At 54.9% G+C, this 12994-nt stretch overlaps 2 protein-coding genes across 5 annotated transcripts in view; one reads left to right on the top strand and one right to left on the bottom strand.

The window, feature by feature from the left end:
* The first annotated feature begins 1568 nt into the window (after positions 1-1568).
* On the top strand, positions 1569-8455 carry Snn (stannin). Of its 2 annotated transcripts, none has more exons than XM_013011351.1 (2): positions 1569-1591; positions 5744-8455. In XM_013011351.1, the coding sequence occupies exon 2, from the start codon at positions 5832-5834 to the stop codon at positions 6096-6098; it is 267 nt and encodes an 88-aa protein (XP_012866805.1). In that variant the 5' UTR covers positions 1569-1591; positions 5744-5831; the 3' UTR covers positions 6099-8455. The 2 variants fall into 2 exon arrangements, with proteins under 2 accessions (XP_012866805.1, XP_012866804.1); XM_013011350.1 differs by lacking the exon at positions 1569-1591 and adding an exon at positions 3826-3940.
* The window catches only part of Txndc11 (thioredoxin domain containing 11), a 30567-nt gene continuing 26009 nt past the window's right edge, over positions 8437-12994 (bottom strand). For all 3 annotated transcript variants that reach the window (XM_013011346.1, XM_013011344.1, XM_013011347.1), the window contains 2 exons: positions 12623-12703; positions 8437-9166 (listed from right to left, as the gene is read on the bottom strand). In XM_013011346.1, coding sequence (XP_012866800.1) covers positions 8551-9166; positions 12623-12703 — 697 coding nt within the window. In that variant the 3' untranslated portion in view covers positions 8437-8550. The remainder of the gene's footprint in view (positions 9167-12622; positions 12704-12994) is intronic.

Here is a 12994-nt window from a genome sequence, read left to right as displayed (position 1 = left end):
TCCCCCGCCGCCAGCGCGAGTCCCCGCCGCCACCCGCAGTCCCGCGCCCTGCGCTGGGTTGCTGCCTCCCCCCATACTCGGGGATTAAAACAAAAAACAAAACAAAAGGCATCCTGGGAGAATTGGGGGTCCTGGCAGCCCCCAGCATGGTCAGCGCTTTGGGGCATGGAGGGGTCTAGGTAGAGTCTGGCGCCCATTTCGTGGGTGGGGAAACTGAGGCCGAGCCGCAGCGCTTTGCGCGGTTGGCAGTGACTGCGCGGCGTGGGCATGACTAGGTCTCGTGGTCCCGCGTCCCCTCCCCCAGCCCCCGCCCCCGGCGGGCCGGGCTGCCGCTCCAGCTGTCGCACCCCGGCCGGGCCCCTGCCTCCCGGCGCCTTGCCTCGCGCCTCCAGAGGGTGGGGGTCGCGGCGTCGCCTGGCGGGGTGAAATGAGGGGGTGCCTGGGGCGCCTGGCACCGCGCCCGCACGCCGCCCGGGCTTGGCACGCGGGCGCTTGTCATCGCCGAGTCCCCTGCATCGGGTCCTCTGCACAGGGCACGCAGACGGCCACGCCGGGGTTCACTTGTCCTCCACCGCTCCATCCGGGGAGAGGCTGGAGTCAGAAACAGGGCAAGAGGGAAATCTGGAATTTAGCATCGCGGCTGCCTGGGTTTGAATCTCTGCACTTCTTCTCTTAAGCTGTGTGTCCTTGGGCAGTTGATGTAACTTCTAGGAGCCACAGACTCTTTATCTGCTAGATGGGAAGAGTACCAAGTCTGGGGTGGTTGTGAGGCAGAAATCTCAGACACACCAAAAGTGTTTAGCTCATGTCTTGCACCTTGAAATCATCAACAACTTTTGGAAGCATCTTCTATTTACGGCCAGAGTTGTTTGGCTAAATGGATTGGTCCCCAGAATGCCCAGCAGGGGATTCACAGTGACCAGAGACCCCAGCTGACCTTGGGGCAGTCCCTGAACTGCCACACTTAGCTTCCTCTTCTGCTGTGGGAACTTGGGGAGTTCTGGGGGTGAGTTTCTCTTCTGGCAGAGGAGAGGGGGGGGGTGAGATGACAGCCCCATAATGGTTGCCACTGGTGCCCCTTCTCTTCTTGGTCCAGGCTCCTGGAGGGCAGAGACCTGGGGTGACTGGTCCTTGTGTCGCAGTGCCTCCCAGGGCCTGCCGCACAAGGGGACGTTCTACCTGAGTCCTCGTCATGTTCTAGGTCTAGGGCAAGACCCCAGAGCTGGAAATGTTTCTGGCTTGCAAACCAGGATCCTCTGGAGGCAGAAGGCCTGGTTGGTTGGCATCTTTGGCAACTCCATTTGGGACTGGGCATGGCTCCTCCCTGCAGGCAGTGCCAGCAGCCCCTGGGAGTTGGCGAGCTCCGGTAAGCAGGGCAGTCCCCTGACTTCCCAGGAGAGCGGCAGAGGAAGGAGCTGCAGACAGGGTGCCCAGCCCAGCTGAGCAATGCGCGTGATGCTCCCAGTTAAGTGAAAAGGACGAGCAGAGTCCCCAGGGAAGGGTGCTTTGTGGCACCGTGCCCTGGCCAGGCCTTCTGGCTCTGTGGTGAGATCCGGGCTTACGTCCACTTTGCACCTTGAGAAACAGGCTGGTAGGCGGAAACAGTTTGGTGGGCTGGCAGAGGAGGGGGACGCCAGTCCTGCTGCTGGCTGTGCCGAGTGCCCACACTGTGGGAAGGGGCAGTGTCTTCACGTGGGGGTGGCCGGGGGGAACAACTGTGGGCCTGAGAGGGGCAGCAGTGTCTTAACAGTTCCCTGCCCTGAGCTGGCTGGTGGCTGCGGCTGTCCACTGAACCCACTGCAGGACAGAGCTGGGCTCTAGCCTGTGTGCCTAGCACCCGGCTGCCCACCTCACAAGGCTTTAGGAAGCCTGGGCTGGCCGGTGGACTTTGCTATTGCTGATATGGCATGTCCTGTGTCCCAGCTCACCCCCTTGTAGTATTTAGGGGAGTGATGGGGGTTATGCAGAGTGGGGCACCTAGGTTTTTCTAGTGTTGGTGAGTGGTTTAGGGTGTGCAAAGCAAGAGGGTACAGGCTGGGTGGGGAGTTAACTGTTTGGGGGAGCCAGGGGCCTTGGATGTGTGTGGCAAGTCTGCTGGTAAAGGGTGATCGGCAGAGCAGTGGAGACCTGGCCCTGGCCCTGTGTGCTTATGCCCAGAGTGGTCCAAGTTCACGTACCCTCTCTTGCTCTTCACACTTGCACACTCCACTTGCACATCCGGGGCCTCGGTTTTCTCGTGCACAGCAAGGGTGCTCATGGGTGAGCAGTTGGTAAAGGGGGCATCAGTGTGGTTGAAGTGGGTTGGGTTTCCTCGCTTGAGTTGTGACTCTTCCTGTCCCGTCCTGTCCCCTGGGTAGGCTTTGTTCTGTCCAGGTGAGGGGTCAGTCAGCTTGCAGGCGACAGCCCAGGCTGGGGTCCAGCCAGGCAAAGGGGGTTCCCAGGGTCTGGCCAGCCCACTGCTTTGGGTTTCTGCCATCCCAGCATGCACAAAGGCAGCTGCCCAGCATGACCAAGTCCACTGGCACAGCACCTCTCTGTTCTTCCCCACATGCGGCTGGGGCAGGCATGGGTCCTGCTCAGGGACTCAGGAATGGCACAGAGTTTGGGAGGTGGCTCAGACTGGGGACCCCTGGCTGGTCCCCTGGAGAGCTGAGTCTCTTCTAAGTTTCTCACCACATCCCCGATGTGGCTGCATTCAGCAAATCTTCACTGGCCCCCGTGTGTGAGAGAGCAGGGGTATGGTGATGGGCAGCTGGAGTCTGTAGGTAACGAGACAGCTGCCAGGGAGCTCTAGGAAAGACACCATGGAGTGGTGGTGGCTTCCGGGGCCAGGTGCTTTTGGGGGGGGGTGCTTCTGAGGAACCTCCCAGTTGCAGGAAGAAGCCAGCATGGGGTAGTAGGCCGAGGAAGCAGCAGCAGAGGCCTGATGGGCGCAGGATCTTCTGGGAGGGTCTGCGGCAATGAGGTGATCTGATGTTTTTGATCAGTTCTCAGGAAATACTTGCCGAGTTAAAAAAAGGAGGAAGCATACTAGTGGAGGACCAGCCCACAGTGGCTGGATGGTTCACTGGGCTCTGCCTTCAGGCCAAAGAGGTCTAGACCTGGCCCCTTTGGGGCTGCACACTGAGACTTGCATTTACCACTCCTTTGGGCTCCTCTGAGCTGCGGCTGCCTGTGCCTCAGTTTCCTTGTCAGCCCTGGCATTGCTGGTCCCCACTGGACTCAATGGATTCTTTCTGGGCTTTCCCTCAGGTTCTGGTACTGTTGTCCCTTTCCAACTTCCTGCCCCTGAACCCCCCACCCCAGCACGCACTTCCCCTTCCGAACTGACACTGCCTGGCCTTCCTGTTCAGAAAGCCATGAGAGGGCAGGAACCTGGCCAGTGCTCAGCCAGAGGCCCAGGGACAGGGAGTTAGAGGCAGGCTCCCTGGGCCAGGGTGCCCTGTGCCCTCTGGAGGGTGGTGAGAGCTGCTGGTGGCTGGGGAGCAGGGTGCAGGGTGAGCAGGGCAGTCCTGGCACATGGCCTGTTCCCAAGGGTGGTACTGGGGAAGGGCCCCAGGTCAGGACGGCGGCCTTGCTGGAGCAGGCGTTAACTAGGTCACCTCCACATGGTGACATTAGGCCAGGTTGTGCTGTGGTTGTGGAGATCAGGTGCCCCCTCCTCATGGGGCATGCTGCCTCAGGTGAAGCCACAGGACACGAGTGGGAAGGAAGCGCCAGGCTGAGGGAGCAGGCAGTGGCGGGGACAGGTTCTGTTCTGTCTGTAAGCACTGGGGTACGTTCCTTGTCTTCCAGTTTGGGGAGCAGGGTCCCTTGGTCTCAGTCGGCCTCAAAGGGTGGAGGCTGACAGCACCCGCCTCCTGGACACTGTTGGGCGATGACTTAGCTGCCTGTGACCTTCAGCAGGCCTGGCTCACCCTAGGAACCTCCCCCAGCCTGGGTAAGCGTCACTTCTAATTAAAGCCCGCTTTGTTCAAGGACACAACAGGTTCGATCCTGTTTGAAGGGAAAAACTTGCATAGCCACCGTGACTCTTCTTAAAATGATCATGGACTCAGACCTGTTCTTCCTGTGCACCAGCCTGGGCAGGACGGACCGCCGGCTGGTCTTCTGTGACCACAAACCAGTGTTACTGTGATTTGCTCCATGTAGACAAGGCAGAAGAGGGTGGGGCCTGGGGGTAGCTGGGCAACCTGCCTGCTTCCAGGTCCCAGAGAGTGAACCCCAGCCTCCGAGGGTAGCTGGCCTGGGGTTAGGCCTAGTGTAAGACTTCTTGGCAAGGAGGAGGGGGCAGTGCTGCTCCCCCCGGCTTTCCCTTTGCAGGACCTCAGCCTTTTGCACCCTTGTATGGCCTCAGTCTGCATGGTCTTCCCTGAGCAGGTGCCCCGTTTAGCAATAGCTGTTGTCAGTTGTGCCCTTTCCCACGGGTCCTGGAAGAAGCCACTTGCTCCTGTCACCTGTGTTACTTGTGCCCAGGGGCTGATGGGATCCCACTTTCAAATCCCTCCTCTCTACTGTTCAGGAAGCCCTCTGCTCTTCTCTGTCCCCTAGTGGCTGCTAAGCGGCTAGCCCTGGTGGCACTGGCTTCCAGAATGTCTTTCAACATAAGAGCGCCAGTAGCACCCAGCTCTCTTGTAGCCTCTGCCACCGCTGTCATGGTGCCCATGTTTTGGGGCTCATGGCTGAGTGGGGGTGACTGCTGACTGGAGGTGCAGTGCTGAGGTGTCCAAGATAGTCAGAGAAACAGCCGGGTGAGCTTGTGTGTGCCAAGAGTAGACACCTCATTCTCACCAGTGTGCGGGTGGGAGCAGCAGGCTGAAGAACTTTCAAATAGTCCCTATGAGTGGGACTGGTGACGCATACCTGTAATCCTCGTAATCCTATACTCAGGAGGTAAAGGCTGGAGGGTTGAGTTCAAGGCCAACCAGAGCAAAGTTATTAAGACCCAGAGCAAAGTTATTAAGACCCTATCTCAGGGCTGGGAATGTGGCTCAGTGGTAGAGTACTTGCCTAGCATGTATGAAGCCCTGGGTCTGATTCCTCAGTACCACATAAACAGAAAAAAACCAAGGTGGTACTGTGGCTCAAGTGGTAGAGTGCTAGCCTTGAGCACAGAGAGGATCTAGGATAGAGCCCAGGCCCTGAGTTCAAGCCCCAGGACCAAAAGACCCTATCTTACCAGCTGGGAGCTGGTGGCTCACACCTATTACCCTAGCTACTCAGGAGTCTGAAGTCTGAGTATTGCGGTTCAAAGCCAGCCCAGGCAGGAAAGTCTGTGAGCACCAAAAGCCAGAAGTGGAGCTATGGCTCAAGTGCTAGAAAGCTAGCTTTGAGCAAAATAGCTCAAGGACAGTGCCCAGGTTGAGTTTAAGCCCTGGCCAAAAAAAAAAAAAGGGTGGGGGGGGGGGGGTTGGGCAGGAAGGTGGCTCAGCAGTAGAGTGCTTGAGGCCCTGGGTTCGATTCCTCAGCACCACATAAGCAGGAAAAAGCCGGAAGTTGCACTGTGGCTCAACTGGTAGGGCACTAGCCTTGAGCTGAAGAACTAAGGGACCAATTTCAGCCCCCATGACCGACACACAAAAAAAAAGACCCGGGGGTGTGCCTCAAGTGGTAGCGAGCTTATCGGCATGGGTGAGAGCTGAGTTTGATTCCTAGTACCAAACCCCAAAAAGCAGACTACATGTATTTGCACCCTGGAAGTCCCCAGTGGAATCTCTGGTAGTCTCTTCTTGCTGTCTTTCAGGAATGTCGGGTCCAGCCTGAGTTCCAGCCTTGTTGAACCAGCCAGCACAAGAGCTTCCGGTCAAGGAAGCCCCTCCTAGGCACTGACCATGTCTATTATGGACCACAGCCCCACCACCGGTGTAGTCACCGTCATTGTCATCCTCATCGCCATCGCAGCCCTTGGAGCCCTGATTCTAGGCTGCTGGTGCTACCTGCGGCTGCAGCGCATCGGCCAGTCAGAGGACGAGGAAAGCATTGTGGGCGATGGTGAGACCAAGGAACCCTTCCTGCTGGTGCAGTACTCTGCCAAGGGCCCCTGTGTGGAGAGAAAGGCCAAGCTGATGACTGCCAACGGCCCAGAAGTGCATGGCTGATATGAGCTGCAAGGCCCTGGTCCGGTCTGCAGCCAGCCTCAAGACGCTGAGAGAGAACCACGGGCATGCTGCTGAGCAGAAGGGCTGACACTGCTGGCATGGCCTCAGTGGGCTCCATCATCGCATGCACTGACTCTGGGTCCCGGCCGCCCTCGGCTTCCCCTCAGCCTCCTGGTGGGGGCTGCCCATTGCTGGCAGTGGGCAGGCCTGGCCTTGCTGGAGCTCATGGCCCCTTTACGCTTTTGTTACTTGAATGTTTAGCTGAGCCTGTTTTTGATGGAGCTACTACTGTAACGCGTGAACTAACCAACCTGTGAACTGTAAATAGGCCCCGGAAGCACGTGCTTAAGCCTCTCTGCTGATTTTTACTACGATGTAGAGCCCATGGAACGGGTTCTGGTCCTCATGAGGGGCCCAGGCAAAACACCCTGGGGGAACCTTGGTCTCCTCAAGTCCAGGCTGTACCTGGCAGGATTGCCAGTGTCTGTCTGTCTGTCTGTGTGGACAGGAAGTGGGAGGTCAGTTTTGTGTCTGTGGCTGGCCAGCGGGGGCGCTCCGGTGATTTCTGCTTGGTTAGTGATGGGTAGAAGGAGGACCAAGCCTCTCCCTGGCCCCAGACACACTGGTCAACAGTAGAGCTGGTGATGGCAGAATGACTGCAAGGACGCTACCACATGTGCCTGGGAGCTGGTGAAGGACAGTGAGGCAGGAGTCCTGAGGCTGCCGGGCGTGGTGGTAGCAGAGCAGTTTCTTGCCCTTTTGGTCTCAAGCATGCTGAGCACACCTGTAGTGCAGGCTTTGCTGAATTGCTATCCTTATGAAACTCCAGATGGCTACTTTTAGTTTGAAACCTGATTGGCCCAGGAGAGAGGCGTCATCTTGTTTCTGTATTTAATATTTTCTGCACTGGAGGGGCGGAGTCTGGTCCCCCCTCTTCCTTTCTCTCCGTAGCTTCCTCTTTTGATGACCACCCACCTGCTGGGTAGTGGAGCTCACTTTTCTCCATCCTGGCTCTCCGCAGGCTGAGTCCTGGGATCTGGCTGTCGGGCATCAGGTGCCCGTGGGAGGTTGCCACTGTGTGTATTCACACGGGAGCCGCAGGTGCTCCCTGCCAGTCTGGGCATGGTGCAGGAGTAGGAGTGGGTAGGAGGGGGTAGCTCCCTGCGGAACCAGCCATGAAGCATCCCCGTGGGCAGTCAGCGAGCTTGCTTAGGTTTTTAATCCCCCACTGTAAGCACATTGTAAACGGTCATGACTAAAACATGACCTAGGTCGGGATCCTGGGTAAAGAGCCCGCCTGAGGCCAGCCCTGCTTTTCCATGGCTGAGCACTGGCTCTTCCTGTTGGAGCTGCCTGCCGGCGCATGGCATGTGCAAGCTGGGGGCCCCTTTTCTGAAAAGCATGCTCAACAATGCACTTCCTGGAGCCCCAGGGGAGCTGAAGAGCACTGTGGCACCACACACCTGAACTGGGGGAGTCGGGCATTAAGTAGCAGGTGGGGTGAGGAGGGGGAGCTAATGAAGATGGGGCATGAAGCACCCCAAGGAACTGCCCTGGTCCCTGGCAGCATGGGCTGGGAGTGGCAACTGGCCTGGGAGCAAGTGAAAGGCCTGAAGGTTGGGGAAGGTTTGCTCTGCCCCCAAAGAGGCTGAGGTACGTGGTCAGTCCCCATCCCACAGTAGACCCGCCAGGCTTTCTACCTCTACTCTGGAAGCTAGCCACAGAACACAGGCTGTTTGTCCTTCTGCTTCCAGCTTCACCATCCGGGAGCAGTGGGAGTCTGACCCTGGGAGTCCGTGGTTCGGCCTGTGCCAGTGAAGTTTCCTTTTGGATTGCCCACGCTTCCCTTCCCATCAGTTAAGCTTTTGGAGCTTTCTCTCCTCCCCAGAGGCCAGGACCATGTTAGGAGCCCAGGGCCGGCCCATTGGTGTGGGTGGCGCGTTGAGGCACTAGGGGTGACAGTGTCTCTGGATTGGCCTACCGCCACCACACAATAGCGCCCCTGTTCTTACTCACCAATGGCTATGTTTCTAGCAGACATCAGAGCCACACACTTCAGTGGCTTAGAGTTATGACCTCTCTTGGAGTCCGTTCTCAATAGTCCAACTGTTGCATTCAAGTTTCCCAACTCATCAAGAAATTGACCTTTCATCCTACATGTCGTATCACACGAGAGCAACGGGAAGGGGTGGGGAGGGACCCGACACTGAGCCGCTATGACATGGACTGACTTCTCACACTTCTTCCGGTGGACTGTGCTACTGTTTTTGTCTCAAGCTACCAAGTTTGTGCAATAAGTGAAAGGGAGGCTTCCCTGTTCAATAAAAGTTCAATGGCATTCAAGTCCATTTTCTAGACGACTGAGAAAATCTTTATTTACAATAAATTTCAATAAAATTTGCATAAATACATTCCCAATGTACATTTCACCTCTGATTCCTTCATGTCAATGTTAGTCTGTCCTATTCTCATTCTTCCTCTCAGGTGCCAGTGTGGCGCTGGTGCTGGAAGACGGAGAGGAGCCGCCAGGTAAGTGGGGGGCACCTGGAGGCTTGGGGGGGTCAGGGTGTGCCTCTTTGGGGGGAGCGGGGTTCTCAGCGTGATCTTGACCTTCCAGGTGCCTCTCCATAGTGGCCATGAGGACCTTGAGCCATGTGTTGTTCTCGGAGAGTATCTCAGAGTGGGCGGCCAGGTCTTGGAGCTCTCGGGCCTTCTGTGCGTACAGGGCCTGCAGCTGCTGGCCGTGCCGCCGGAGCAGGCTGTGCTGCCGCTCCAGGTTCTGCTGTTGCCGCAGCAGGCGGCGCCCGTCCCTGCGTGCCCGTGACAGCCGGCCCTCCACCTGCACCTGTGCCCGGTGCAGGCTGCCCCTCTCTGCTCGCAGCCTTTGCATCTCTCTCTCCAAGTGGGCCATGTGGCCCTGCTTTAAGGCCACTTCGCTCTGAAGACATTCTTGAGGGTTGGCCAAGTTCTGGGGGGCAGGGGTGGGGTCTGAGTGATGCAAGATGAACTTCAGCAGATTCGGGAGGGTAACGGGGAGGTCTCCGGGGTACTTCACACTTAGGTCCTTTCTGGAGAGAGAGAAAGAGAGGAATCAGGCCCACAGGCACAGTCCCAAACCAGGTGTTCTGTTTCCAGTCAGGTGGGCTATGTAGAGAACGGAAGGAAGGAGATGCTGGAGCTGCCCAGCAGCTCCCGGCAGAGCCGCAGTGCTCTCTGGTACCGTGTGCTGAGATTAATGTGGCTTATTTGAACTGTTCATTCCCTAGGACAGAGCACTGTTTCTGTGCCCAACTTTCCAGAAAGACAAGAGGCCCAAGCCTAAAGTCGGTGACATGGCATTCTCTAAATTAGGTGTGGCCCACTGGTGGGGCCAGGTGGGATTCCTGAGCAGGACTGTCACCAACCATGTCACTGGCACTAGCAGTGCTTGGTGACACTGGGAAGGGTAAAACACTTGGCAGTTTTGTCAACAAGCATTTGTCTACAGCAGGGGTTCTCAACTGGGGGTGTCTGTACCTGGCCCAGCGGACACTGAACTATATATAACTGCTGGCCCCTAGGAGTAGAGAAGGAGGGTGGCAGAGGAAGGGGCTCCCACAGCATACAAGCGGGCCGCAGTAATCCGTTAGGAACCAGCTCCCTTAGAGGTCCAGTGACTGTGGTCAGAGTAGGAACTCAGAGGCCAGCTGGCCAACATGGCCCTGTCACTGCCAGTGTGCTCGGAGACAAGTGATGGCTCTGTCAGGTGGGGTGATGACCATCTCAGGAGACCGTTGTAAGGACTGAGTTCAGTGAGTGCTCAATGTCAGCTTTCAACATGAGCTCCTGCACTGTTAGCCAGGCGTGTGGTGTGTGCCTGTAATCTCAGCACTCCAGAGGGGAAGGCACACGGCTTTTCCGTGTCTCCAGGGCAGGGTGCAGGTGAGCCACGGGGAGGGGCTGCAACACTTATAGCACTGCAAGGACCCTTATAGGTCTTTAGGCAATGCCATGACTGTCTCTAATGGCCGCGTACATTTATTAGTTTTTGGTGTTTTGAGACAAGGTCTCAATATGTGGCCAAGGCTTATCTTGAACTTACCATCCTCCTCTTGTCTCAGCCTCCTGAGTGCTGGGATTAAAGGCATGCCCTACTATACCCAGCTACTTTCATGTTTTCTTTTTTTTTCATTTTGCCAGTCCTGGGCCTTGAACTCTGGGCCTGGTGCTGTCTCTGAGCTTCTTTTAATCAAGGCAAGTGTGCTCAACCGCTTGAGCCACAGCACCACTTCCAGTTTTTTTGAGTGGTTTGGAGATAAGAGTATCATGGGGACTTTTCTGCCCCAGCTGGCTCCAATCCATGATCCTCAGATCTCAGCTCCTGAGAAGTTAGGGTTACAGGCATGGGCCACTGGTGTCTGGCTCACACATTATTTTTCTTGGTGGTACTGGAATTTGAACTTAAGGATTTGTGTTTGCTAGGCCACTTGAGCTACACTCCCAGTCCAAAAGTAAACCTTTAGAGATCATGGTGGTAACATGTTTAATCTGCCTCTCTCATCCTGAGGGAAGAACTGGGTTCTTCATGGGGCCACACTACGGTCTCTTTGTAGCGCTTATGTGGCTTCCCCTCCTCCAGCCCTGATCCAGGAGCACGCCAGAGCATCTGCATTTTGAAGTGTCACTCAAAAGTTCCATGCAGGCCATTGGCTAGGAGTATTCAGAGATGTCCTATGCAAGACAGAGATTGTCCCTCCCGACAGGATCCTACCCTTTCTCCAGCCTGGGGCAAGGGGAGGTAGGCCCAGGACAAGGCCACAGCTGGGCAGGCTGCACACTGGGCTGAGGACAGGGTTCTTTGTGATTTTTATAAACTGGGACATGTTCCCTGTCATCAATGTGCAGCAGTGATGAAGTCCCACAAGCAGCATCCTCAGAGCACATGGATTCCTCTCCCCTCCGAGCAATTGCTGTCAACACCAGCACAATCTCCATGCACACACTCAGGGCACATATAAGTCTTCATTTCCCTAGTACTCATACGAGACTGATCACTTTGCATTCAACAGTGGTATGCCGGTGAATTGTGGAAATAAGTCTCACTGCATGATTCCGACTTTTTCATTTTCTCTCTTGGGCTGGCCCAACCCTCTTTGGACCAGCTGATGATGAAGTTTCCTTCACTCATGCCTATCAACATTTTTTTGTTGTTGTTGTTGCTGTTTTTTTTTTGGCCAGTCCTGGGGCTTGAACTCAGGGTTTAGGCACTGTCCTTGAGCTTCTTTTGCTCAAGGCTAGCACTCTACCATTTGAGCCACAGTACCACTTCCAGCCTTTTCTGTTTATGTAGTACTGAGGAATCGAACCCAGGGCTTCATGCATGCTAGGCAAGCACTCTATCACAAAGCCATATTCCCAGCCTGCCTATCAACAGTTTTAAAGAAATGAGAAAAATTCCATTCCAAAGCAGTAAGGCTTTGACTTACTAATCTCTCTCCACTTAATTGAACCCATCTTCCTGTCCAGCACCCCTGGCCTCCTGACCCAGGGTTTGGAGTGGGGGCTCACTGTTGTGCTCCCAAGCAAGCCTCTAAACAAGCCCTCCACCATGTGTGTGCACTCTCCCTCCACACACACTCACGTGGTGAGAACTTCATGCAAACGCATGTGTTAGGTGCTGACAGTCAATGCTTTTTCAAAGTAAGTTTGGAATTTAAAAAACTAGATGTCATAAACTACCTGCCCAACTTGTCCCCCACAGATGAAATTGCTAGTGTTATAGTCTATATTAATCCAGTGGCAATTTAAATACTTCTTAGAAAGGAAAAGGATTATCTGATGCAGGCGGCAGCAGCAGTGAGTCACACTGTATGTAGTGCATGCCTTGACAAGACACTACCACTATACCATATTCCACTGAGATTAGCACAAAGATTATTCCATTCGGAAGCAGAAAGGCAATGATTCACCAGCTGCAAAGGAAAACCCATGCTGGAGAAGCAGATCATAAAAGGAAGCAGGAAATGAAAACCACAAGCTGCACAGAGTCAGGGCCCTGCCTAAACGATCCTGAAAGCAAATTTCCCATAGAGGACAGAAGTAGGTCCCCAAGGACCCATCCTCAAACCAGAAGAAATCAATGCCAATAGGGAGCCAGCTGCTGGCTTCCTTGGCTTTAAAGGGCTGAGAGAGGTCATTCCTTTTCTGTTGAAACATTTAAGCCCACTGCCAAACCTGCCTATTTTACTAAGGCCTTGTTCCTACTTGCTGGGGATCTCAGCACAGCTGTTGGAGCAATCAGCCTTGGAACAGCCTATGGGCAAAGGACAAAAGGTCAAAGTGATAGTCCCAAGAAGACATTCACAGTCTGCACACAAAGAAAACTCTTTCATGAGCTGCTTGAACCTGAGGAAGGAAGGTAGCTTTAATGGCAGTTTTGTGGGTTTTCTTTTAGCTCAGTCACAATGAATGACAACATCCTAAGAAACCTACTTGTCTTGAGACCTCAACCAGATAATTCTATCTGCCAAAGAACTCAGTCTTACCTGTTGCAGGGAAAAAACAAAATGGTAGGGAGACGGTCAACCATAAATTCCCAAGGAAGATCATTCTGAGACACATCAATCCTGGCAGAAAGCAAAAAGCGAGAGGAGGTAAGGAAGAGCATGTAGGGCATACCCACCAGAAACCACCTTTGTCGATCACCCTGGCTGGCCCACGCTCTCACAAAGTGCACAAGTGGGTGAGTGAGGCACTCACAACTTCTGGAAACACAACTGTATTCTCCAGGGAAACAACCCACCAAGAAGGAAGAAGGGCCTCAATCATAAATGAACACCTCAACTGCATTTTATCCCCCAAATTAGTCCTGGAAAAATAAAGGAAATCACCAAATACACAAGCCTCTTTGAACATGA

The sequence above is a fragment of the Dipodomys ordii genome, unplaced genomic scaffold (assembly GCF_000151885.1).
Source record: "Dipodomys ordii isolate 6190 unplaced genomic scaffold, Dord_2.0 Scaffold14, whole genome shotgun sequence".
Taxonomy (NCBI): domain Eukaryota; kingdom Metazoa; phylum Chordata; class Mammalia; order Rodentia; family Heteromyidae; genus Dipodomys; species Dipodomys ordii.
The sequence above is the reverse complement of the archived record's forward strand: the minus strand, read 5'-3'. Positions and strand labels throughout refer to the sequence as shown.